This window comes from Astatotilapia calliptera, chromosome 16 (assembly GCF_964374335.1).
Source record: "Astatotilapia calliptera chromosome 16, fAstCal68.1, whole genome shotgun sequence".
Taxonomy (NCBI): Eukaryota; Metazoa; Chordata; class Actinopteri; order Cichliformes; family Cichlidae; genus Astatotilapia; species Astatotilapia calliptera.
The window spans coordinates 36,399,503-36,422,692 of record NC_137437.1 but is presented as its reverse complement, the minus strand read 5'-3'; the positions used below and the strand labels follow the sequence as shown (position 1 = coordinate 36,422,692).

General features: G+C 45.0%; 1 protein-coding gene across 1 annotated transcript in view; it reads left to right on the top strand.

Moving 5' to 3' along the window:
* Positions 1-23,190, top strand: part of LOC113008286 (syntaxin binding protein 5L) — a 149,091-nt gene that overhangs the window by 81,799 nt on the left and 44,102 nt on the right. Inside the window, exons 8-20 of the mRNA XM_026145592.2 lie at positions 496-619; positions 3,358-3,433; positions 3,706-3,860; positions 4,185-4,257; positions 5,252-5,399; positions 6,750-6,817; positions 7,378-7,418; positions 9,711-9,925; positions 10,020-10,201; positions 10,434-10,559; positions 12,454-12,605; positions 14,785-14,853; positions 15,878-15,943. Of these exons, the coding sequence (XP_026001377.2) occupies positions 496-619; positions 3,358-3,433; positions 3,706-3,860; positions 4,185-4,257; positions 5,252-5,399; positions 6,750-6,817; positions 7,378-7,418; positions 9,711-9,925; positions 10,020-10,201; positions 10,434-10,559; positions 12,454-12,605; positions 14,785-14,853; positions 15,878-15,943 (1,495 nt within the window). The remainder of the gene's footprint in view (positions 1-495; positions 620-3,357; positions 3,434-3,705; positions 3,861-4,184; positions 4,258-5,251; positions 5,400-6,749; positions 6,818-7,377; positions 7,419-9,710; positions 9,926-10,019; positions 10,202-10,433; positions 10,560-12,453; positions 12,606-14,784; positions 14,854-15,877; positions 15,944-23,190) is intronic.

Here is a 23,190-nt window from a genome sequence, read left to right as displayed (position 1 = left end):
TTTGGACAAAAGTGTCAATTACCATCCGCAGAGAGAAGCACTTTGTTATGTGCTCACCAGTTTTGAAGGATTATTATCTTCGTCCTTTGTCTCATATTTCATTTGAAGCGTAGCAGGGCACTGACACTACGTGAGGACGGATTCAACAACGATACCAACGAGGTTTTATTCCAGATCTGGCCTAAAGCTAAATGCTGTAAGAATCAGTGTCGTGTGTCATCACGTTTCACTTCTGAATCGGCTTAATTTCTCCTGTGTGCAGTTTCGGTTTGGCTGTTCGGTAGGTTGTTACAGTTCATTTGAACTTGCTTCAGTTCTTCGGTGGACTTTGGTCACAGCCGCTCGCCGAGCTCGGCGTCGTGTGGGGTCTGCTGCAGGACTCCTGGTTCCTCTTCCCCAATCAGGCTTCTTTCTCATGGCACTGCATGACACAATGATTCACTTGAAGTGCTTTATGACTTTGAGAGAAACACTGACTCTGTGTGATCGGTGCAGGCCATCCACTCTGTCAGCTGGCATCACGAAGGGAAGCAGTTCATGTGCAGTCACTCGGACGGCAGCCTGACGCTGTGGAACCTCAGAAACACCACCAAGCCATTCCAGGTCACCTTCCCTCACGGTGAGACACACACACTCTCATAATCCCAGAGACAAATCCTGGGTCTATACTCTTTGTATAGATCTGAATATCATAGACTGTAAACAAACCTCTGTGGACCATATGCTGTCATCTGATTTGCCGAGCAGCTCGTGGTTATGTCTTTGCTTTTCTCAGTGTAACCAGCCACCGTTCAGTCTCATTCACCAACATTCATGTTCGGGCACATTTAGGGTAGACTGTGCTGTATCCAGCAGTGATTGTCGTATGTGCGGTGTTTCGCTGCTGCTTCGTTTTGATTTCCACACTCGGTGAAATCTGCCTCCTCTTCTGCCGTGTCTCCCTACGGCTTCCTCTCATGCAGGGCCGACCGAACTCGTCAGATTTGTGTTTTCTTGCTGTGAGCTGTAATCTCAGGCAAAATCACAAAGCAAAAAGCAGGCAGGATGTGGCTGACGGGGAGGGGGGCACAGCTGAATTCCAGCAGATTGTTTATTTGTCAGATATTTAGTGTCACTCAGGGCGAAAACGGGAGGAAGAGGAAAGGGAGGCATGAAAATGAGTAGAGGTCAACTAAGAACATAAAGCTGAAAAAGAGTAAACAGTTAAAATGTTATTTGCTGAGAATGATATAGTCGGACATTTTTAGTTATAAATAAATGAGTTAAAAACTGTGAGGGTTTAAAATTCAGCATTTAAACGGCTCGACTGCAGCACCTCGGGCTTTTAGTAGCAGGCTAGGTGAGGGGAAGGAGTGCTAACTGAGCTAATGCTAGCTAACGTGACTAACATGGTGTGTCCATAGTCTGAGTGTGTGGTAAGCAACAAACTTCACTGAGCTCACAGCAGAGCAGCATCTTAGTTATCAAAGAATTGGATTAAATATACTCCAAAATGCTCCGATATCACAAACATGTCCAGCTGAGTGATTTGAAATAGCTCAAAACTAGCAGAGCGCTATTAGCTTAGTTAGCACCTATCTGTGACCTCTGTAAGGAAACGTACTTTACTTCCAGAAATCAAAACCAGTTTGATTTTATTATGTGTTTGTTTTCCTTCAATATGACAATAAGTTACTAATAATTTGTAATGCATTACTTATTACTTGTTACTTTCCTTAGAGGTAATGGAGTATGTTACTTAATTACCCATCAGAGAACTTGTTACTTTCATGTTAATATGACCTGAAATTCATTATCTCATAATTATCAATTAACTCTGTAAACCCAAGGCTACGTTCCCACACACTGACACAAATTCCTAATGAGGACACGTCTTTCTTTTAGGTTTTGCATTTGAACACAAACTGACAACAAAGAAAGTTAAAAAGCAGCCGCTGGCTTCTTCTAGGCTAGATTAGCATTAGCATGCTGCCTATGCAGATCCATACAAAGACTCTGAATGACTCTGATTCAGTATTTAGTTTGAACATCTTTTAAATGTCAGAATCGACTTCTTGTAGAGAATTATGGATGTTTGTCTTCTTCCAAGCATGAAACTGCTGTTCATGTCTGAACCTGAACATGTCACACTGCCCCTCTAACACTCCAGGCTAACCTCTGCATACCTGTTATCACTCGCCATTGTTCCCTCTGTCACACAGCTGAGTCGACTTCGTCACAGTCGGGCAAAAATCCATCATCTTGTTATTTATTTATAAAATTTACTGCTGAAGCTGCCAAATATGCTCACAAATTTTAGCTTATTTAAATTAGCGATTAGCACAGTGCTCTAAATACTTAACCACAGATGTTACATGTGTGTTTGGCTTTCCATCATTTACTTACCTGCTGAGCTGTTGCTTGATGCAGAGCTCGGTGACAACTGGGGCTTTCTTTGCCTTTTGTGTTTCTCAGCTACAACCGTGTCAGTGACATGTAGGTAATGAGCATTGTACCTGGATAGGTGAGCATAGTTCAGAAACCATCCGTCCATTTTCTTAACGGTGTATCCAATTAAAGGAGCCGGTCTCAGCAGGCCAGGCTGTTGCAGAGCACCATTAACCAGAAGTTTTAGTTTTTTGGCCAGCGTAGTGTTTTAACTAAACTATCAGTTTCTCACTTTTTACAGCCAACACTTTGTCTGTTTTAAGCACAATTTCCTGTACATAAGGGCACCAAAATGACCTTTTTATAGCCACTTTTCATAATGATGATGTGAAGAAATCTGCGACAGGACGAGTTGTTCTCAGAGAATCCAGGTACACTTAAAATGATTCCTTTTATTGCGTTCAATAAAAGATGCTGCAGCAGAGCTCCAACAGTTTAGAAATGATGTTTCTTTCATTTGTTCAGAAAGTGCTGAGCCTTTGTTGAAAGGTAGAATTCAAGGTTTCACTGCCTCCAAGCTAGGAGACCTTCTCTTCAAAGATGTTAATATGAGAAGCATGAATTACTCCCTTTAATACGCTAACTCTGATAATGGACTGTCATTCAGTGAAGAGAGGACCTGGAAACACAGCAAACACACAAAACTCCAGTTGGAAATGAGACTAAATTTGATCCTTCAAGGGGGTTCCTGTGGCGCACTATGTCCTGATTATGCTCACATTGTGTAACATTATGAACACAGTGTAGAGCCGTGCATTGGTCACTTTGACAAAGCAGCAGGTAGCAACTCCAAATAGCTTAAAAGAGGGAAAAACATGAACGTAACAACAGGTGAACAACAGCTTTTCTTCTTACATCTTCTCATCTTATTATGAAACTATACTTTAATCTGTACATGTTGCTCTTCCTTTGCTTTTTCCTCTGATGCAGGAAAGATACAGAAGGATGCGAGGAAGGAGTCGTGCAAACCTATTCTCAAAGTGGAATACAAGACCTGCAGGAACAGGTGCGTGTGTCTTAAACATTTCATTTTCTGATTGCACAGACGTAGCGCTGCATTTTTTTTTATTGATATTAACCTCTGAGATGAGATTTAAAGATTTCTTTTGAGTCCTCACAGGAACAAACAACCGTTGTGTATGCGTCACTTATTTCATCGATCACTGGCGTTTAATTTGATTTGAAACAAGAGCGTGTTTCATTTTACTTGTTACTCATTCTTTCTTTCTGCTTTGTCGAGGTGAGCATTTCTAAATCCCTTCTCTTCCTTCACAACAGTGAGCCTTTTGTTATCTTCTCTGGGGGTCTTTCATATGACAAGGCGGGACGACGGCCGGCACTGACGATCATGCACGGCAAGGCCATCACTGTGCTGGAGATGGATTACCCCATAGTAGAGTTCATGGTGCTGTGCGAGACTCCTTACAACAACGGTAAGGGCGTACCGATTCAATTATAAGAGCTGTGTCCCTTTTTGTGGTCTCGCTTCAGTGAGTTTGAAGCCTTTCAGAGAAATGTGGTTTTCAGCCACGGGGGGTTTTTCACCCGCTCGGTGCCATCGGCTTCTCCTGTAATCCTGTGATAATGTGGAAATCACAAGAGCACGCTTCCTTAAAACTCACCAAGTGTTACCACCGACTGACGTTGAGTCATTTTTATATGAATTTCAGCTGATTTTAAATTTGCATCCCTCCTTGATGTTGTCGTGGTAACTAGCATTACCTCTCCATCTTTCTGTTTGCATTCGGCCTTCACAGAGGTCCAGGAGCCTTACGCTGTGGTCGTGCTTCTGGAGAAAGACTTAATCGTGGTGGATCTAACACAGAGCAAGTACGTCACTGTGAAACATACAGTTAGACATCATATATCAGAATCACACCATCGCGTGTGCAAGAATATCACTCAGAGAGTGGAACTGTTCTTACATTCAGCAACAAAGTGAAAGCAGCTGTAGTTCAGAGAGATATCAGCATATAATGCTGTATGACCATAAGCATATGTGGACTATCCTAATTTGAGGACTTTTGTGGATTAATTGTATCGATCTATCAGAAAGTTGCTCTCAGCAGCTCAGTGTCTTGAAGGGAAACAGTTCAGTGCTTTTGTTGTGATTTCAGAGGTCTGATAAGATCCTATGTAAAAACTGCCAAAGATGTTATCCTTTGAACAAGCACAGCTCAATGTTCTGTGGGTAGATTTAACTCGCTATCATTGTTATAAAAGATTGAAGCTGGACGCGGCGATGATGTCCTGACAGATTAACACCCAAGGCTAGGCTAGGCATACATTTGAGGAGTAGCAAAACGCTCGGGTATAAATGAAGTTTCCTGGTTAATTAGGTTAGCTAATTACAGCTGTTAGATATAAATGTCTCCTGATAACACCTAAAGTAGTTTAAACATGTCCAGATTGTCTTTGAGCTCATTGATTACGAGCTAATTGTGTTTAAATTGTTCATTATAAGTAAATCAGGTTAATTGTATTTAAATGCTTCATTATAAGTAAGGAGTGGCATGAATTTGGAGCTCTGCAGAAACACCCCTCTACATCTTTTAGTGACACTTTAATGTGTGCATAGAAGAACCAGTCGCTCTTATCTTACTGTATCGGCAATAAAGCAGATGAAGCTAGAGTCATTGGCACATTCAATTTTTATTGCTTAGAGAACAGATAAAGAATCCAGACCTTTGAACGTGTCCACTTCCTGTGGGCTCCATGGGAGGACCAACTGGAATTATTCTTTTCGATTAGCTGAGGAATAATTCTGAATAGCTTCATGTTCATAGGTCTACTATATACCACGTTGTGTACTTGCCTGTTGCAGCTACCCCGTCTTTGAGAACCCGTATCCCATGGACATCCATGAGTCGCCAGTGACCTGCACGGCCTATTTCGCAGACTGTCCACCAGACATCATCCCCATCCTCTACTCCATAGGAGCGAAACACAAGAAGACTGGCTACAGCCAGAAGGTAAAGGAGGGGAAGAGTACGGCCTTTGCTGTGCAGATCCATGTTGGGAGGATTTTCTTGTGTTACGTAATCCTCGCATACCGTATTTTCAGACCATAAGGTGCATTAAGCGAAACAAAACAGTCAAATAAGTCAAACTTTACTCAGGTCATTCTTGCTTCCTCCACTTCTGTACCATTGATTCATTACTGTTGAATTCTCTGGCAGCGGCTCTATTCCCATGTTGTAGCAGTATATGAATGACTAACCTCGTATTGTGGATGGATTATCTCAGTTGTTCTCCTGACTGAAGTTTGGTCCGTTTACAGCATCCTGCCATGCGATTGCATTTGTCTCTAACCATCAGGAACCCTCACGTTAACTTTTATCGAGTGGAAAAAAAGTTAGCTTGTTTATATTATGCTAACATAGCTGTGTCGCTAGCGGTCACGTAGCACATCATTATATAGCAGCTAGCCCAACTTCAGTAACCCTACAAACGTCACTGCTGTTTAGTTTTCTGTCTTCATTTATGTTGGAAGTGATAGCAGAGCTGTACGTTTGAATTTTTCAGAAATCTCTCAGTCAGGACATGCTATATCATGTTTAGGTGGAAGCTAGCGAGCTAACTTCCTGCTAACTTCTAACTCTGTTAAATGTAATAAATCCTGTTTTCATGGATGCCTGGATGTTAAACTTAATTGTTACACCTGGTAAAGCAGCAACACTGATCATTTTATTAAAGGTTAAAGAATTTAGACAGTTTTTAAACTCTCAGTGATGCTGCAGTGTTCGTTTGAATTTGGGACCTGAAAATGACGGAGTTTAGGACCCAGATTCCTCCGTGAGGCTCCTGACTACAGTAGCTGTAATGCTCCAACAATCCATCACGCGGTGGCTTCGTAGCTTACCACAGTCGCACTAAAACATTTTTGACAGATTTTTGAGCGCCGTGTAGCACATAAAATCGGTTCAAGGTCAGTGAGCACGATCAGAATTCATCATTTGAAAAAATTAAAGGATTTTAAGTGCGCCTTATTGTGCGGAAAATACAATGCTAGAACTGATGTATAAATATGTATAGAGTTGTGTGTCTGCGCTTCGGTTCTTTGGTATATCCTGGTCTCTGAAGGGAGTTTTATTCATAATTTGTCATGTAAAATCATCTTTCTAAAATAATTGCTGTTGAACTTTTTAAATTATAGGTAATCATTAGCACACGTATCACTTTTAATCAATTCGGTTTTGTATTTGAGGATGACAGCCTGTGTTTTAGAACAAAAGGAAAAGCGAGGGTACAATGGGACAGAAAGAAAGGGTAATGTGCCCGGGTGTTTAAAATAATCAGTGCTGCTGTGATTATTTTGTCAGGAGTGGCCAATCAGTGGAGGGACGTGGACATTAGGCTCCCACACTTATCCAGAGATCATCATCACAGGGTGAGTTAGAAATGCTGACAGGAATACTGATGACCCCTCTTTAACACCACCCGTCACATTTAAAAGGACAGTTGAGCCGTGTCTCACGCCACGGTGACAGAACCACCGACTGTGGGTTTTTCTACATTTATAGCGCTGCGTAGATTTGATTTCTATCTGTGCCAGCCCCAGCAGAGAGCAGGCCCCCTTTGTCAGAGATGTTAACCTGCTCTGAAGCTTGCTCGCTGGGTGGAGTTTGCTTCTGGGTAACACTCACAGATATCAGTGGCAGTCCGGCCCTTTGAGGTCGACGTGGAGACGTTTCACTGCTGAAAGCACAGCGTGAAACACCTAAAAATGCTCAAGTTCTCACGAAGTAGGAACCCAGCTTCACTTTGTAGCTCTGTGAGCCACAAGACGGGTGAGCTGCAGATTCATGAACAGTGTGATGTTTTAAAAATGCAGCGATAAATTTACTGAGGTAATAATCATTAACACGACTAATTAGACTAAAAGTGAGTGGGAAGGTTGGAAGTTTTACTTGTTGTCATTAATTTCATACTAAATACATTTTTTTTCAGGCATGCTGACGGATCGATTAAGTTTTGGGACGCATCTGCAAGTAAGTCCTGTGCACCAAGCTTTCCTGCATTCTCATTGCAGCGATGCATTTGTTCCACAGCACAGTTAATCAATCACCTGGGTGATATCATTAATTGCTTAATGACATAATCTAAGAGTTCAGACTAATCATACTCACCCACAGCTAACATACTAGCTTCAGATCAGCTGATCTCAGCTCTATGCCTCATCACATGATAGATCAGCTGAGAGCATTTCGTACATCTATTTAGCAAAGTTCATATGATATAAACCGATCAGACGTAACATCAGACATGGACCATGGAGCAATGGAAAAAGGTGGGTTGGTCTGATGAATCAGATAGGTGGACGGATTATTGTGCGTCGCTTACATGGAGAACCACAGGCGAGCCAACGGGGACAGTTGCTTTGAGCGATGCTCTGCTGGGAAACTGTTACGTCCCCCCCCCACCACGGCGGGGGCAAAGGCAGGCAGGGGACAGCAACACTGGACAACCACAATCAATGAAGGAGGAAGACCACAGAGCAGTTAGGTATCAGGCAGAATTTAATGGTTGGACAGTCAATCTTAACAACAGAGAAGAGGTGGGGGGGGAGGAGGACTGGGCGGTTGATCCAAATCAAAGAAAGTAATAAAACAAAAAGAGGTCGATAGCTTCCAGGGCCTAGCCTAACTGAAAGAAAAATGCAAAACAAAAGGCCTACCTAGCTACTCGATAAAAGTCAGTGAAAACATACAAGGGTGGCATCAACCGCATAACCTAGTGTGACTAACAGAGTAAAATCTACAACCAATGTACAGGGTACCCCAGCTTACCTGTCCAGCCTCCCACCACACACAACATAAAGAAGCCTGTTCGCAAATGTTTGTCAAAGCAGAAGCCAGCAGCCCCAGCTGGCCAGGGAGCGGCTCATATGTAGTGTTCCTTGGAGTGTGATTGGCCAACTGAGCCCAGACCAGCCAATAGACACCTGCCAATCAACTTCGAACTGGCCAATCAGAGGAGGCCTGACGCCTGAAAGATAAATAGAACACAAAACAGAGCACAAAAGCAAAGCCACGCTCCTTGGCACGTAACAGAAACCCTGGGTCCTGCATCCATGTGGATGTTACTTTGAGACGTACCATCTATCCAAGCATTGTTCCACATCATCTACACCCATGCATGGAGAAGGTGCTCCCCGATGGCTGTGGTCTCTCTCAGCAGGATAATGCACTGAAAACAGAAATGGTTGAGGAACTATTTGAGGAGCACAACAACCAGTTTGAGGAGTTGACTTGACCTCCAGATTCCCCAGATCTCAATCCAGTCGAGCATCTGTGGGACTTTGGTGCAGATACCACAGCACACCTTCAGGGTGTAGTGGAGTCCATGTCCTGACGGCTCAGGGTGAATGGCACAGTATTAGGCAGGTGCTGAAGATGTTGTGGCTGGTCGGGCGACCGTGGCTCAGGGGGTTGGGAATCGCATCTGTAACCGGAAGGTCGCCGGTTCGATCCCTGGGCTCTCTGTCCTGGTCGTTGTGTCCCTGGGCAAGACACTTTACCCTACTTGCCTACTGGTGTTGGCCAGAGGGGCCGATGGCGCCATATGGCAGCCTCGCTTCTGTCAGTCTGCCCCAGGGCAGCTGTGGCTACAACTGTAGCTGCCTCCACCAGTGTATGAATGCGAGAGTGAATGAATAGTGGTATTGTAAAGCGCTTTGGGTGCCTTGAAAAGCGCTATATAAATCCAATCTATTATTATTCATATTTATTTTAGTAGATGATTGTCAGATGTGCTGCCATTGAAGCCTGCTGTGTTCTGTGTGGTCGTCCCACCACACTGATCCAGACAGAAATGAGTCCAGGTGGAAATAACAGTCGTCTTTTGACTATTTTAGTCGTGACTCAGAGTGTTTGACCTCGGTATGACTCGTATGATCCCCGCCATCTTTGATCAGCACACGCTTCCAGGTTTACTGTGTGCACACGTTTCTACTACTGCAGCTTTATTAAAGGTGCAGCATCTGTTTATGTGCTTTAAATGGAAAATAAATCAGAAGGCTGTGGTGCAAACCAGTCTCCTCTCAGCCAGACACATTACTGGTCTAATGCATTTGTACAGCTGTGCCAATCGCAGCAGTACGGGGTGAAAATGCCTCGCCAAGTGGAGACGAGACATTTGTGCAAAGTGCATAAAATTTAAAAGGTGAAGAATATGAAGATGTAACATGGCAAACTGCATAAAGCTGTCGGGATATCACCACGTGCACATGGCCGTTTACTTCACGCTTTGCACTGTGCTTTAACTGAGATGTCTCTGTGCAGTCACGCTGCAGATGTTGTACAAGATGAAGACCTCCAAAGTGTTCGAGAAGCCAAAGCCAGGCGAGGGCCGCGCCGCCGAGCTGGTGGAAGAAGACCCGTTTGCTATTCAGATGGTCAGCTGGTGCCCTCAGAGTCGCATGTTCTGCGTGGTCGGCATCTCAGCTCACATCATCCTCTATCGTTTCAGCAAATATGATGCCAACACTCAGATAGTGGTGAGTGCTTAAAGTGGTCAGGTGATGTACGGAGACTGAAGGTGAAGCCCACTCTTGATGTGATACGTTCCCTGAGTCTCCTCTCATGTTTCAGTCTCTAGAGGTGCGTCTGCAGTGTGACTCGGACGACGTCATCTCCCCATCAGAGAATGAAAACAATCCCAGCTTCTCAGAGCCCGGCTCCCACTCGCCCCAACCGCACCACCAACACCAACACCCAGCCAGCCCAGGCAGCAGGACACCAGAGGGCATCAAAGACAGCATCCCCTGCCTCAAGTAAGATAACAGTCCTCCGTCTCTGCAGCACAGTAGACTTCAAGTACAGTCAAGTCAAGAAAAGCACTCTGGTGGTGTATGATGGTCTAATGATTTGCTGAGGCACGTTACAGTGCATGCCAGTGTTGTGTATTTAAGCTCTGCCAGGTGTTTGAGGGTAAATTGGACCGTTACTCCTCATTCCAACATCATTCCTCATTAGCTGTTGATAAAAGCTGCTCATCTGTTTCAGAGTGAAGGACCGGGCGGTTCGGGTTCCTCCTGGCTACCAGTCAGAGTTGGTCATCCAGCTCCTCTGGGTAGATGGTGAACCTCCACAGCAGATCACCAGCCTGGACATCAACTCAGCCTACGGCCTGTGAGTTTCAGAGGCATAACCCTCTGTCCTGAGCAGCTCTGTGTCTGTCTATGAGTCTAAATTAGGAACATTTAGCAAACAGTAGGCTTGTATTATCCATTTCCGTATGTTTGGTCGTCACCAATAAAAACAGCATCAGTGCACAACACAAGCATGGCTGTGAAGGGTGCAGGGAACCAAACCTGCACAGACCGAGGACATTTGACTCTCATTTTCTGAAAAGAGCCAGATTATAAACAGCAACAGTGATGCAGCAGGAGAAGAACATGCATGTGGCAGTAAGAGGGCTCGGCTGTATACAGATGTGTTTATAGTTGCTCTTGGTCTGTGTATATGCGCTTTGTGCAGCATTGAGTTGGTCTTTGCAGTATTTGTACTGTATCATACTGTGAGGCTGGCGGGAGGATGTAAATATGATAATGGGCCATGTGTGAGCTTTGTAATTTTGCTGTTACTGCCAGCAGTTAATGTAACGTGACCAAATTATTTAAATGTGTTCTCGAGCTTTCTTGACAAATGTAACACCTGCGAGCCAAGCTGAGAAAAACACCATATGTCCTGTGACCGTAGCCATAACAGCGGATAGAGCACGCAGTGACGAGCGGCAACGAACACGAGCACATCGTCTTCTTCTACCTGCTTTTGTTATTTTAAAGTAACTTACTGGATGTGGACTAACAAGTCGAACGGGAGCTGCATGACTTCCTGAGCTCGCAGGGTTTGAGACCACTTGTCTGGCTTTGCTGTGAATAGAAGCTTTATGGGCAGAAACCAATAAGTTTTCAGAAAAGCTCTCTGCGGGTCGAGGCAGTCGCACCATTTGAATCTCTGCTCTGAAGCTTTTCATATCTTAAGTGAAATTGCAGCAATTGATTATCTGGCTTTTTGATGCCTTTCTCACATACTGAGCAGAACATGCACACACACAGACACAGTCCTTCTTGAGCTGCACTAATATAAAAACATTCCTGAGATTATTGGTGAGAGCAGAATAACATCAGGATGTCAGAGAGACGTGCTCAGCACAGCGGCCTGCTTTCCTGCTGATGTCACAATAAGGACTCAGCTCTGTCTCCTCTGGGTTCAAGCTTAAAGCCCGATCCACGTGTGGTTCCCAGAAACGTATCGTCCAGCTGCAGCTGCTGGGAATGTGTTGTCCAGGCCAGATGTTTATAAGTTAATGAGGCTTTTTAACAGTGATTGTTCCAAATGGTTTCCACGGGCTGGCTGTGCTCCCATTGGACATTTTTACTCCTTGTAGCTCAGGTCAGTGAAAGTGTGGTGTGCTCACAATATTGTAGCATATGCAGTGTCGGGAAGGTTAGTTTTCAAATGTATTCCACGTAAACCTGTGACACAAAGATCACCAAACTCAGACCACCACAGACTGTTTTCCTTCACAGTGATGAAGGAAAACGCTGGGCTGGCATGTAAAAGGGCATTTATTCCCTCAGGACCTGAAGCTCCATAAAGCACCCCCCCGACAGCCAAACCCACCTGTTCTCTGATTGGATAGTTAAATTTGTGATTGACGTGACATTGGCCAATCAGATGAAAGGAAGAAAAATAGGGTCAAAATTCGTACTTGTAACTTGAAACCTGAGTGCAGAGTTTCACACGTATTTTTCCACACGCAAATCTGCTTTTACACATACAAAACTGATTTACAAGTGCAAAATATTTATGACCACAATTTGAGCCCATATGATGCATGGCAGGTGACGATCAGTCATGTGGGAATTCTGGGAAGTATTAGAAACATGGAATAAAAGCAGACTGTTTAATTCATGCTTAATTTGACAGCGTTTTTCATGTTAGTTGGCACAACTCTAATGTCTGTGTGTGTGTGTGTGTGTGCTTGTTTCTTCCCTCCTGACGTTGTGTTCGTGTCCAGCCTGGCATTCGGGAATTGTTACGGCCTGGCGGTGGTGGACTACTTGCAAAAAACTGTCATATTATGTATGTCAACACTGGATCTGTACGGAAGCACCGACCCCTACCAGCGCCTTACCCGTTCCCCCCGCAGGAACAGGCAGTCCACCTCAGGTAACACACACACACACACACACACACACACACACACACACACACACACACACACACCTGATACTCAGTGTGCAACATAATCACGACATCCAGACACTGAATCTGATCTTTTCTCTGCTCCTCTGTCTTCTTCTCTTTCTGTCTCTTCTGATCTAGTGCGTGACAAATATGACAGTTTCAATATATTCCTTCAATATTTAATCAATCATTACTGTTAATCAATCATTACTGTTAATCAATCATTACTGTTAATCAATCATTACTGTTCAGGTGCTGTTAACAGTGATGGGAAGTAGAGCATATGTAAGGTAGTATGCACTACTCAGCCCTGACTCTTAGTTTTCATAATATTTTACATTCAGTTACATTATAATTACAAAGTACTTTTATTATTATATAATATATATTAATTGAATATATAAATATCTATTTTAATTTAAAAACACGCCTCTGCCTGCTGTTGTTTTCTAATGTGTTTCTTTACAAACTGCATTCTTATTATTTTAGAAACAAAGTTTAACTTCCAAAACTTTTAATGTGAAAACTCTTGGAAACAAAATGTATTAAAGTGGATTTTCTGAAATGATTTCAGGGATTTGACGTATCGAGCCTTTGTTTGTAATGCAGGTGTTTAGTGTGTAATGTAATAACGTCCCACTTTGAACGGGATGGTTCTGCAGTGACCTCGAGAGCTTAATGGACTGAAAATACAAACCAGCTGAAATAAAAACATCTTTAATAAACTGACGCTTTAGGCACAGCATTAAAAACTAGTGAGAATAAGTGGTGGTGTTTAAACTCCTCTCAGCTGACTGGAAACAAAAAATGTGACATTAGCCTCGCAGTTAGCACATCGTTAGCATTCACGTTGATGAAGATGAAGTTCGGACAAAACCGTCAGAGTGGGGAAACGAGAGCAGACACAGTAACATCAGACTATCTGTAACACGACGACGGCCTGGATCTTCTGTCCTTCCTCTCTGTCTGTCACACACAAGCACACACCTGCCCATCTCTGCCTGTCATAGAGCTGCACTGTGACATGAAGTGCATGTTAACAGGTTGCGTGTCATTCCACATGGGCATCATATGCATGTTGTCATTTGATTTCTCAGTCTGTTGTTTTTAGACCTGTAAGAGCCACACAGGTGTTTCTGATCCCTCCTCCTTTTCTCTGATCTCGTCCGCTGACGGCCTCTGAAGCATCTTAATTATATTTAACGCGCTTGATATTCAGACCCACCGTTTAGGAATCACTGTGTAAAATAGAGGCCGACTCTTTTTTGGACCAGGCACCAACTCGGTGGTAAATATTTCAGAAGAACTTGCAGCAAGTGCTCGTTTCATTGCGTAATTCCCACAGGTGAGCTGAAAATACTCTGGTGATTTTTTCACATGCTGTTGCACCCTGCACCTTCTGTATGAGCGCTTTAAAATCAATGTGGAGACAGAAGGGAAAATAGAAGCGGGCAAACATGCCCTTTTCTGTGCCGCGGGTGGTGCTGCGCTGATCTGAGGCACTTACTGTGCTCCGGTTCACACAAGGCTCAACAGCAGACTTGGAGAGCACAGCCAAAAGGCCAGTGCCGGCTGCCCAGTCTGAACACTTCCTGTGCCTCCCACCACATCTTTAGCTGTTGTCATCACACACATGTGTATGAGTGTGAAAGCTTTCAGCCATCAAATGTGGGCATTTACTTCTCAGAATGATGTCACAATGCAGATGATTAAATGACAACCGAGCTCGGTTTCCATGCTGCTGGTAATGACATGTTCCCTGCTGACCCCAGTGACACCAGCAGTTCTGGGTTTGCTGGAGTCGTGGGTATTTCTTGTGCCCTTCCCTGACACGATCTCACTTGCTGCTTGCTCTCACTTTCTTTTCCTCTCTAAGCCTGTGTGTTCTTCTCTCCCCCCCCCCCCCCCCCCCGCCTCCTCTCTCTCCCCACCCCCACCCTCCTCATCCACCCTTCCCTCTATCCTCATGCATTCCTCTCACTAACGTCCCCTCTTTTCTCATTACTGCCATTCTTCCTTTGCCTCCACCCCACTTACGCTCTTCCGTTCTTTGACCTCTCCTCGCTTTAAACCCCACTCCTCATTTCCACCACTCCTTCCTCCCCCTCCTACTTTGGTGACTCTGTGGCTGCTGGTGTGGGCATGCGGGCCTGCCTGACAGAGTTTTGCATGCGCGGCCTGTCTAACTTTTATTCAGATTCAAAGAAAAGGATCCGTACATCCTATCAGAGTAAGTCGGGCCTTCCCAAAGGCCGGGGGAGTCGGTGTATGTGTGTGGGGGTGTGGGTTGGTGTTTTGATGGATATAGTAGGACATGATGTTTGGTACAGATGATTGCCACAAGAACTGACACAGACTCGAAGCCCAGGACAAACCAAAGACATGACTGGGATGAAGCGAGACGTCACCTGCAGAGCTTTGGCTGTTACAGTCATGTCCAGCAGTCTGTCCTTTGCAGAAGAAGAGACACTTCTTTGAGACAGCAGAGCAAGCGCCGTTATAAATAATGCATTATCCATGCGATGTATATTTTAACTAAAGCCAGTGGGGTTATTGAAGCTAACCTTGTGCTTTTTGTTGACGGTTACAGAGGAAAGTTTAACGACGGCACCTCTCAGTGTCTTCAGCCATTTGTAACGTCAGCATAAACTACCGGCATCACCAATGTTTGGCAGAACCTTTGACTGAAGACAAATAATTTAAAAAGTCCAAATGTTTTGAGCTGTGACGAGTCTGCGAGGCTGTTAATGAGTCCTTAATGAACGCTGCTTCAAACAGCCCGCGTCTGCAGTCGGGCTTTGAGGGCCGAGTTAGAAATCTCAGTGTTTGTGGCAGTTTTTACAGACGACTCCATGTCGGCTCGTGCTTGCTGCATGTGACTGAATTTGTGTGTGTGCTGTTTGTATGTTCGATATTTATTCCACTTCATCATGAGATTTGCACTACATGCTTTTTGAATTTTAATGCGAGCTGGTAAAAGATGTTAAATCTGACTGTAGTGCAGGTCGCATCAGTAATCAGCCACTCTGCCCATCAAGGCACTTTGAGTCCTGATAAAAAAGCAAAGAGCAAATATTCGAGGCTGACCTCGGGAGGAACGATGTAATGATGAAGCATTGTTACTAGCTGCACTCTTTCTTTGGGCTTAGCGTGGCTGACTTCTACCAATCAGACGTCTGCTTAATCTGCATGACCGGCTTCAAATAATCTGACACCCTGCGTGTGCTGCTTCTTCTTCCTGTCGGCTGCTGCAGGCCTTACTGAACTCACTGACAACCAGCAGTCGATTGACATGGAGAGGAACAAGTCGCCCACTTCAGGTAACCTGCTCGCACTCTCACACACAGACACGCACCTGCAGCCTCCAATCCTTCATTCCCTGAATGCAAATGTCTTGAGTCTTTGTGGGTGGGATGCTTTGTGTTTAAACTTGAGTTACAGCCTGTGGTCACCTCGTCACCAGAGCGTGGTCACGTGGTGAGAGCGGCACTCTGTTCACTGTTGTTTCAGAGAAGTGCTGGCACTCCTTCAGTGGAGTATACTGGGTTTGTCTCAGCTGGTTGGTCCTTTAGTCTGAAGTCGTGTGGTGACCGTGTTTCCCAGAGGTGAAGAAGAAGGAGCGCTGCACGCTCCATCGGCTCGGTCGTTTCCTTTGACATGTTTGTCTTTCACTAACACTGATACGGCCGACTGCAGTGGAGATGGAGCCTGCATGTTAATGAGCAGCAGTAACATCAGAGTGGTTTAGATTCTCATTTTGTGTCATTGACACTGCATTCTTTTTATTTTAAGTTTTTCTTTGAGTTGTAAATTGGCTAGCATGTTATCATTACTTGTAGCAAATACTCGAGAAGAAAGTTTTCACCTGGACTCCTGTGATAAGGTCAGCCAATCACTGCACCTGGTTAGCTGATCGTCAGCACCTGTCGAAGCCGAGGTTTTAGCACAACACGTCAGACTCTACAGGTCAGCAGGGTAAATGATGGAAGGGCTGCAGGAGAAAGGACGTGGCAGCACAACTTAGGTTTGCAAAGCTGCATGTGAACAACACATTTGGAGAAGACCAAGCATCAAACCAACTGTCAGCCCCGTGGTGGAGGTGAGGATCACCTGCAGTCACTGAGTGGATTATGAACTGCCCGTCCAACCACTAAAGCTTGACTGAAACTGGGTCGTCAACACCGTTAGCACCTACTCGGATCGACTCGCCACGGTGTTTAAGGTTTGTTCACTTGGTCATAGTACCTGCTCAGCTGTCATCAACTGGGATTCGCACGAAGGCGGGACCGAAAAGCAGACTCGGCGCACTCACTGAGAACTATAGACAAGATTTATTTACAGAGGGGTCGGTCAAAAACAGAAGCTCATGAGGGAGGCTGTTCTGAGAAGCTGCGATCAAAGCCGTGGGAGTCTGTACCAGAGGGAGGAACGATTAGTGAACAGGTAAGGGAGCAGGTGAATCAGGACAGGGGTGCAGTCGGCTTACATGCAGGGCCAGGTGGGAGAGTTTTGGGCGGTGGGGGTGTTTCTGTGGGAGAGGCCAGAGAGGGTGAGTGCGAGGGGAGGAATGGTTCCTCGAGTACTTCACGAACGTCAGGGATGGCAGGAGGACAGGCAGGCGAAGCGACTGGTTGATGATTCCTTAATGCAAAAGCCAGCGCTGGAGGAGGTGAGCAATGAATCCAGAGGAGGATGGCTCGGAGACCTGAGCCCAACGAAACAGAGTCAAGGCTTGAAGGAAGAGTGGAGCGCAGACGGGGCGTGGCTGCCACAGTAGGTGACTGAACCAACTGGCGATGAGTAGCAGGTCACGCTGGCTTCGATAGTTCATTGTGATCGAACGAGGCTCAGGTGCGAGGCGGGCGGCTCCGCCCAAGAGAGAGCCGGTGAACCATCCAAAACACAATCCCCACAGCTGCTCCCACGGACCGCGACAGGCCGGGGTTTCAAGCCATCCGAGCAGGTAGTAAAATGTGACGTCACTCGATGAGTCATGACAGCGTTTAATCAAAACTCCCACCTTAAAAAAAAAACCCGGCAACGAGGGAAATGGCTACAAAAAAACAACGGCGTCCCCGAGTCTGACGAAGGGTCACAGACCAGGCAGCAGGAGTGTCGTTACCTCCACGACCACCGTCGTTTTAGCCTCCGTGTCGCACGCTAATTATGTCTAGCAACACTCGGATGACCTCGCACATCGGGTGGTACTCGACTGTAATGGGAAAACCAGTCGATGCGAATCGAGTCGTGGCGAGTCGACCAGCGTAGGTCCTGATGGGGCTAACGTGAAAATGATCCCAGCAGCTGCTGAGACAAAAGTCCTGTGAAAACTGCCTTCATCATGTGACTGCTCGATTCAGCACACATGCTTCCTACCAGAGGTGTGGACTCGAGTCACATGACTTGGACTCGAGTCATTAATTTTATGACTTTAGACTTGACTTGAAAAAATGTTCTAAGACTTGTGACTTGACTTGGACTTTTACACCAATGACTTGGGACTTGAATTGGACTTGAACCGGTTTACTTGAAAAGACTTGATATTTCACCCCAAATATAAAATTTAACATGCATATTATATAGAGATTGAAAATGTGACGTCATTCACGGGTAGAACCGCAAAGGATTCTGGGAACTCGTGGCAAGCGGTACTAGCGCACGCAGGCTTTCAATTAAAATCAGTTATACAGCGATAAAAAGAAACAAAAAATGTCAAGAAGCTGTTGTATTATTAACTGCAATAGCCGGTCGCATGACAGCCACGGGAAGCCGACGGGTAAAGAGAGTGTTTTTATCGGATTACGACGTTGAAGAGAAATTGTTCGAGCCATGTTTCCGAAGTAACAAAGACGCGACTGGATTGCAGCCATTCAAAGACCAAATATAACGTCTCAGAACCCTCCAGCTCACAGGTTAGTCTGCTCCAAGCATTTACACGAAGGTCAGTGTTTTTTAGTAGTTAATACGTCATTTTCATAACATAATTGGTGAAATAGGTTACAAGCAAGTCTGGCGCTGAACAGAAATGGTCGCGCTATGCTCCTTTGTTTATTGTGCATAAATAGTGAATTGTCCTGACACAATATTGTGTTTCGCTTCTGTTATTATGGTACATTGACAAAAACATATACTTTTATTCACAGGATAAAACAGGTTTTTTGTATCACTAATTGCCCAGTACGATTACAGCATACAATATTATTGTCACTGCTACATTTCTGTGATGCTACCAGAAATTATTTCCACTACTAATTAATTACCGTTGAGCTCAAAGGTCCTATTAATAAACGGTTAAGGAATGTGTATTTATGACGACGATTTGTGAGACTGGTAAACTTATGATACGTACGATGGTATTTCGTTCTACACGGTGCATTTCAAGGTCCTGTACCCATCCGTCGGTAAACTGTACCTGGGCTTGTTGCAGTGACCTGAAGTTACTAAACTTCATGAGTGTATGCACTCACTCCAAGAACCGTATGATTATAAATATGCATATAAATATGCTACGATGAGATAGCTGACTTCATCTAACTAGCAAATGTTGTCCAGGCTACGTTGGTGATTCAGTTTTTTTTAATATGTATGATATTTTTGTCATGCGATTTTAAAGCTGGTCCTACAACCGCATCCAAGAATAACATGCAGCTTATCTCAGAACTGTCGGTGAAAATTATTCTTGGAGCTAGGTTTAATTGAGCTGCATTTTAAAGAGGTGCAATTTCACAATTTGTGTATATTTTCCAAGTTCACTATTTTGTCATGTGTTGAGAAAAACACAGATTTTAAAATTACATGGTCTAATATTTACATTTAGCATAACTGCAACATTATTTTTTCGTTTTGTTTTTTTTAAAGACTCGAAAGGACTTGAAATTCAAAGTTTCAGACTTGTGACTTGACTCGGACTTTTACACCAGTGACTTGAGACTCGACTCTGACTTGCCTGACATTACTTGAGACTTGACTTGAGACTTGAGGATAAAGACTTGAGACTTACTTGAGACTTGCAAAACAATGACTTGGTCCCACCTCTGCTTCCTACAAGATGATAGTGTGCTCATGATGATGTCACTGGCCTCGAGTTTCAGCATCACACTTTGGAAATGTGACAGAAGCACATCTGAAAGCTGGTCTCTGGATGAGATCAGTGCAGCTGAAGACAATGAGGCAGAAACGTGTAATGGATGAAGAAGAGATGAGAACATTTCCCAGCAGGTGTTTGTGTGTCTCAGAGGAAACGCCACCTGAGCAAACGAGTGTGTAGATCTGTGCTTAAGTCCCTGCCAGGCTGGCACGCCGTGTCCTCGGGGCTCTGTCGGGTTTGTAAGGCCTCAGGTTAAAAAACAACCAAATCATATTCAGTGTTTCCTACGCTCATGTAACAGACGGGAAAATAAAAACAGAGGATAGGAAACAGAGAACTATAGGAGCTCAGGTACCACATCAGGTAATCTTACTGCATAAAACCTGGAGAGGAAACAGACGCCAAAGCACTTTGTGTCATCGTATCATCCCTCAGTTTGCCTCGACGGCTGATTGTGCTTTGGTGGCTTTTAAAGAAAGGAGGATAATGGAACTGTGTTTTTAATCTTCAGAAGCAGCAAAGACTCGATTAAACCTGCAAAACAACATTTCAGTAGTTGTTTAATTCATGTTTGTTTCTCTGTGTGGCAGAAAAACTGCAGCCACAGTCGATCTTTGTGTGAGATCTCATTGCTGGGGTTCATTTTTCATTGATTGTGCACACGAACGATTCATGCAAATACTCAGTTTGATGTCTTTGTCTTTTCCTCGGAGCTCAAAGCTTTCTGATTCTTCACCAAAGTCATTCACAGGAAAACTGATCCCTGCCTTCCAACCAGCAATGCACAGACCGTTCCTCTTGTCCTGTCGTTGATCCTTCAGTATATGTATGTAGTCTGGTGTCAGGCCGGATCCACGTGGGCCTGACGGGGAAACATAAACAGGTAGATTGAGCCAAATGCTAAAAACGATACGCCAGCCGTTGTTTAGTGACAGCTTTATTAAAAATCCGCTTGTGTAACTTAAAGCACAGATCCGTGTCCACAGGAGACCGAACACGAACGTAAAATCCCACCAAATGCATTTTGTGGATGCATCAGTAATTTAGCTCAGCTGTCCACAGTCTGCTCGTCGATGGTTTTCCTGTGATTGTTGTGTAAACACACACAGGACACACTGTCGGTTTGTTCTCACGTGGACTCTGCAGCCTTGGCTTTGAGCCTCCCAAGGAGAGGATAACAGCAGCGTGACAGATCCAGGACGAGCTGTTCTGTGCTGCTGTGGCAGGTAGTCTCTCAGCATTGTGATGTGGACGAGGTCACGGTCATTCTGTCCTATTACAGGCCTGTCGCTTGTTAATTAAAGAGATGGAAAGGAGAAGAATTACGGAGCGGTGGATGAAAAGCACGTGGACAGATGCGGCATGACGCTGCATGATTGTGTCTGATTCGCTTTAACGGTTAAACGCTGGGGGGAGGGGGGGCTGAGGTTCATAGTTGTAAGAACTGTTAGCAATGGCTGAGAGCAGGACGGCTTTAAATGTCAGTTAAATCAGGTTTGGACTCATTCATATTAATGCAGCGCGGATGTGAAATGTATTAAAAGTTGCGCCCGCAGACAAAGCTCGCCGCGCTGTGCCGACAGGTGCAGAGTTCACGCTTTGTTTTCTCCGGCTGAATATCATCTTCAGCCTGCTCCGTGGCCATTAGAGGCTGTCCGCCTGTCCCCGGCACACCTGTTGTGCTGTATCTGTTCAATGCCATAAACAGACTGTGGACAGCTTATTAAGGCAGCCGGCCATCGTCCTGATTCTCCCCCCGTGTCAAAAACAGGAGCTTCTCTCTCACTTCTCAGCACAGCTTTCCGCTCTTGTTCCTGACCTTCCTCCCGTCTCTCTTTTGTCATCAGGCCCAGTAATTGGCCCCTCTCCGGCCTCAAAGCTGTCTCCCTTCACATCCTTCCCGTTGTCTTCTCTTTAATGTCCTGAGGTGTGTTGTTTGGGTCGTGTGTTAGATTTCCTCTGGGAGCAGTACATGTCGCTGTAGCCTGGCTTGACCTCAAAAAGGGGACTAACAAGACGAGACGCGAGTGCTCGGCGCCTGACCCCCACGCTGCAGCCGTGTGAAGGCTTCCAGCACTTTGTCCACGCTGAGCCAACCTGGTACCGCAGGTTGTACCTAAACGTGTAAGCCTGACCCCACGGGGTATATTTAGCACCTGAGGGGAAAGGTGAGGTTTGATCACATTTAAAAGAAGCTTAAATACACATTTTTCAGCTAAACCCTGCTGGAGGGTTTTCTACAGCCATGTCTGTGTAATGTACAAACCCATGTAAGCACTAATTAACCTGCAGAGAAACAGTTAAATTCATCACATGCTTAAATCCCTGATGCTTTCCTTTAAATGCTCCTCGCGTCTGCACGGTCACTCAGGAGGTTTTTGTTTGTTTTGTGGTTTTTATTTTAAAATCAGAATATAAATTAAAAGTAAAATGAAAGATTCAGCAGTGTTAAAAACCTTTTCATTAAACCAGGAAGTTTCATAAATCCTAACCATGGTGTTTAGCTAATAATACACACGTAGCAAAGCCTGCTGTAGCAGTGGATGGTTAACAACCACAAACAGGCAGGTGAACGTCGTTAGCCATGTGTTAATCATGTGTGCAATTCATGAATCGGGCCTTCAGGAAGCTGACCTCAAAAGTGGGAGCAGTTAGTGGACTTCAAAATAAAAGCATAACAAGAGTGTGTTCTTCACCTTAGTGAGGCAGATGCTTCCCAGCTCCCTTACACCCGCCACAAAATTAAAAATTAGCTCGCTATCAGGAACGTTAATTTAGCTGCAGATCATTCTACAAAAAGAAACATTATTTTATTACAAACATATAAACTGAATGGCAGCGTTTCTTCATTTCCTTCAAATCTTCTGTAGATATTTTTATGATGCCACCGCCCAGCGATAGTCTGAATGTGTGGCGTACCCCTGTGATGTCATCACCTCCAGCACCGTGGTAACCAACAGCTTTGCTCTGCACACTAATACAAACACAGGACCTATGGCCACTTCATTAGGTACTGGGGCGATCGTGGCTCAAGAGTTGGGAGTTCGCCTTGAAATCGGAAGGTTGCCGGTTCGAGCCCCGGCTTGGACAGTCTCGGTCGTTGTGTCCTTGGGCAAGACACTTCACCCGTTGCCTACTGGTGGTGGTCAGAGGGCCCGGTGGCGCCAGTGTCCGGCAGCCTCGCCTCTGTCAGTGCGCCCCAGGGTGGCTGTGGCTACAATGTAGCTGCCATCACCAGTGTGTGAATGTGTGGATGACTGGATGTGTAAAGCGCTTTGGGGTCCTTAGGGACTAGTAAAGCGCTATATAAATACAGACCGTTTACCTTGCGGTACCAGGTTGGCTCAGACTGCACAAAGTGCTGGAAGCCTTCAGAAGGGCTGCTGCACGTCCGTGATGTGAACATGCCAAAGATGCTCAGCTGGGCTGAGATCTGTGAGGCGGTTTGTTATCCTGCTGGAAGCATCCATCACAGGATGG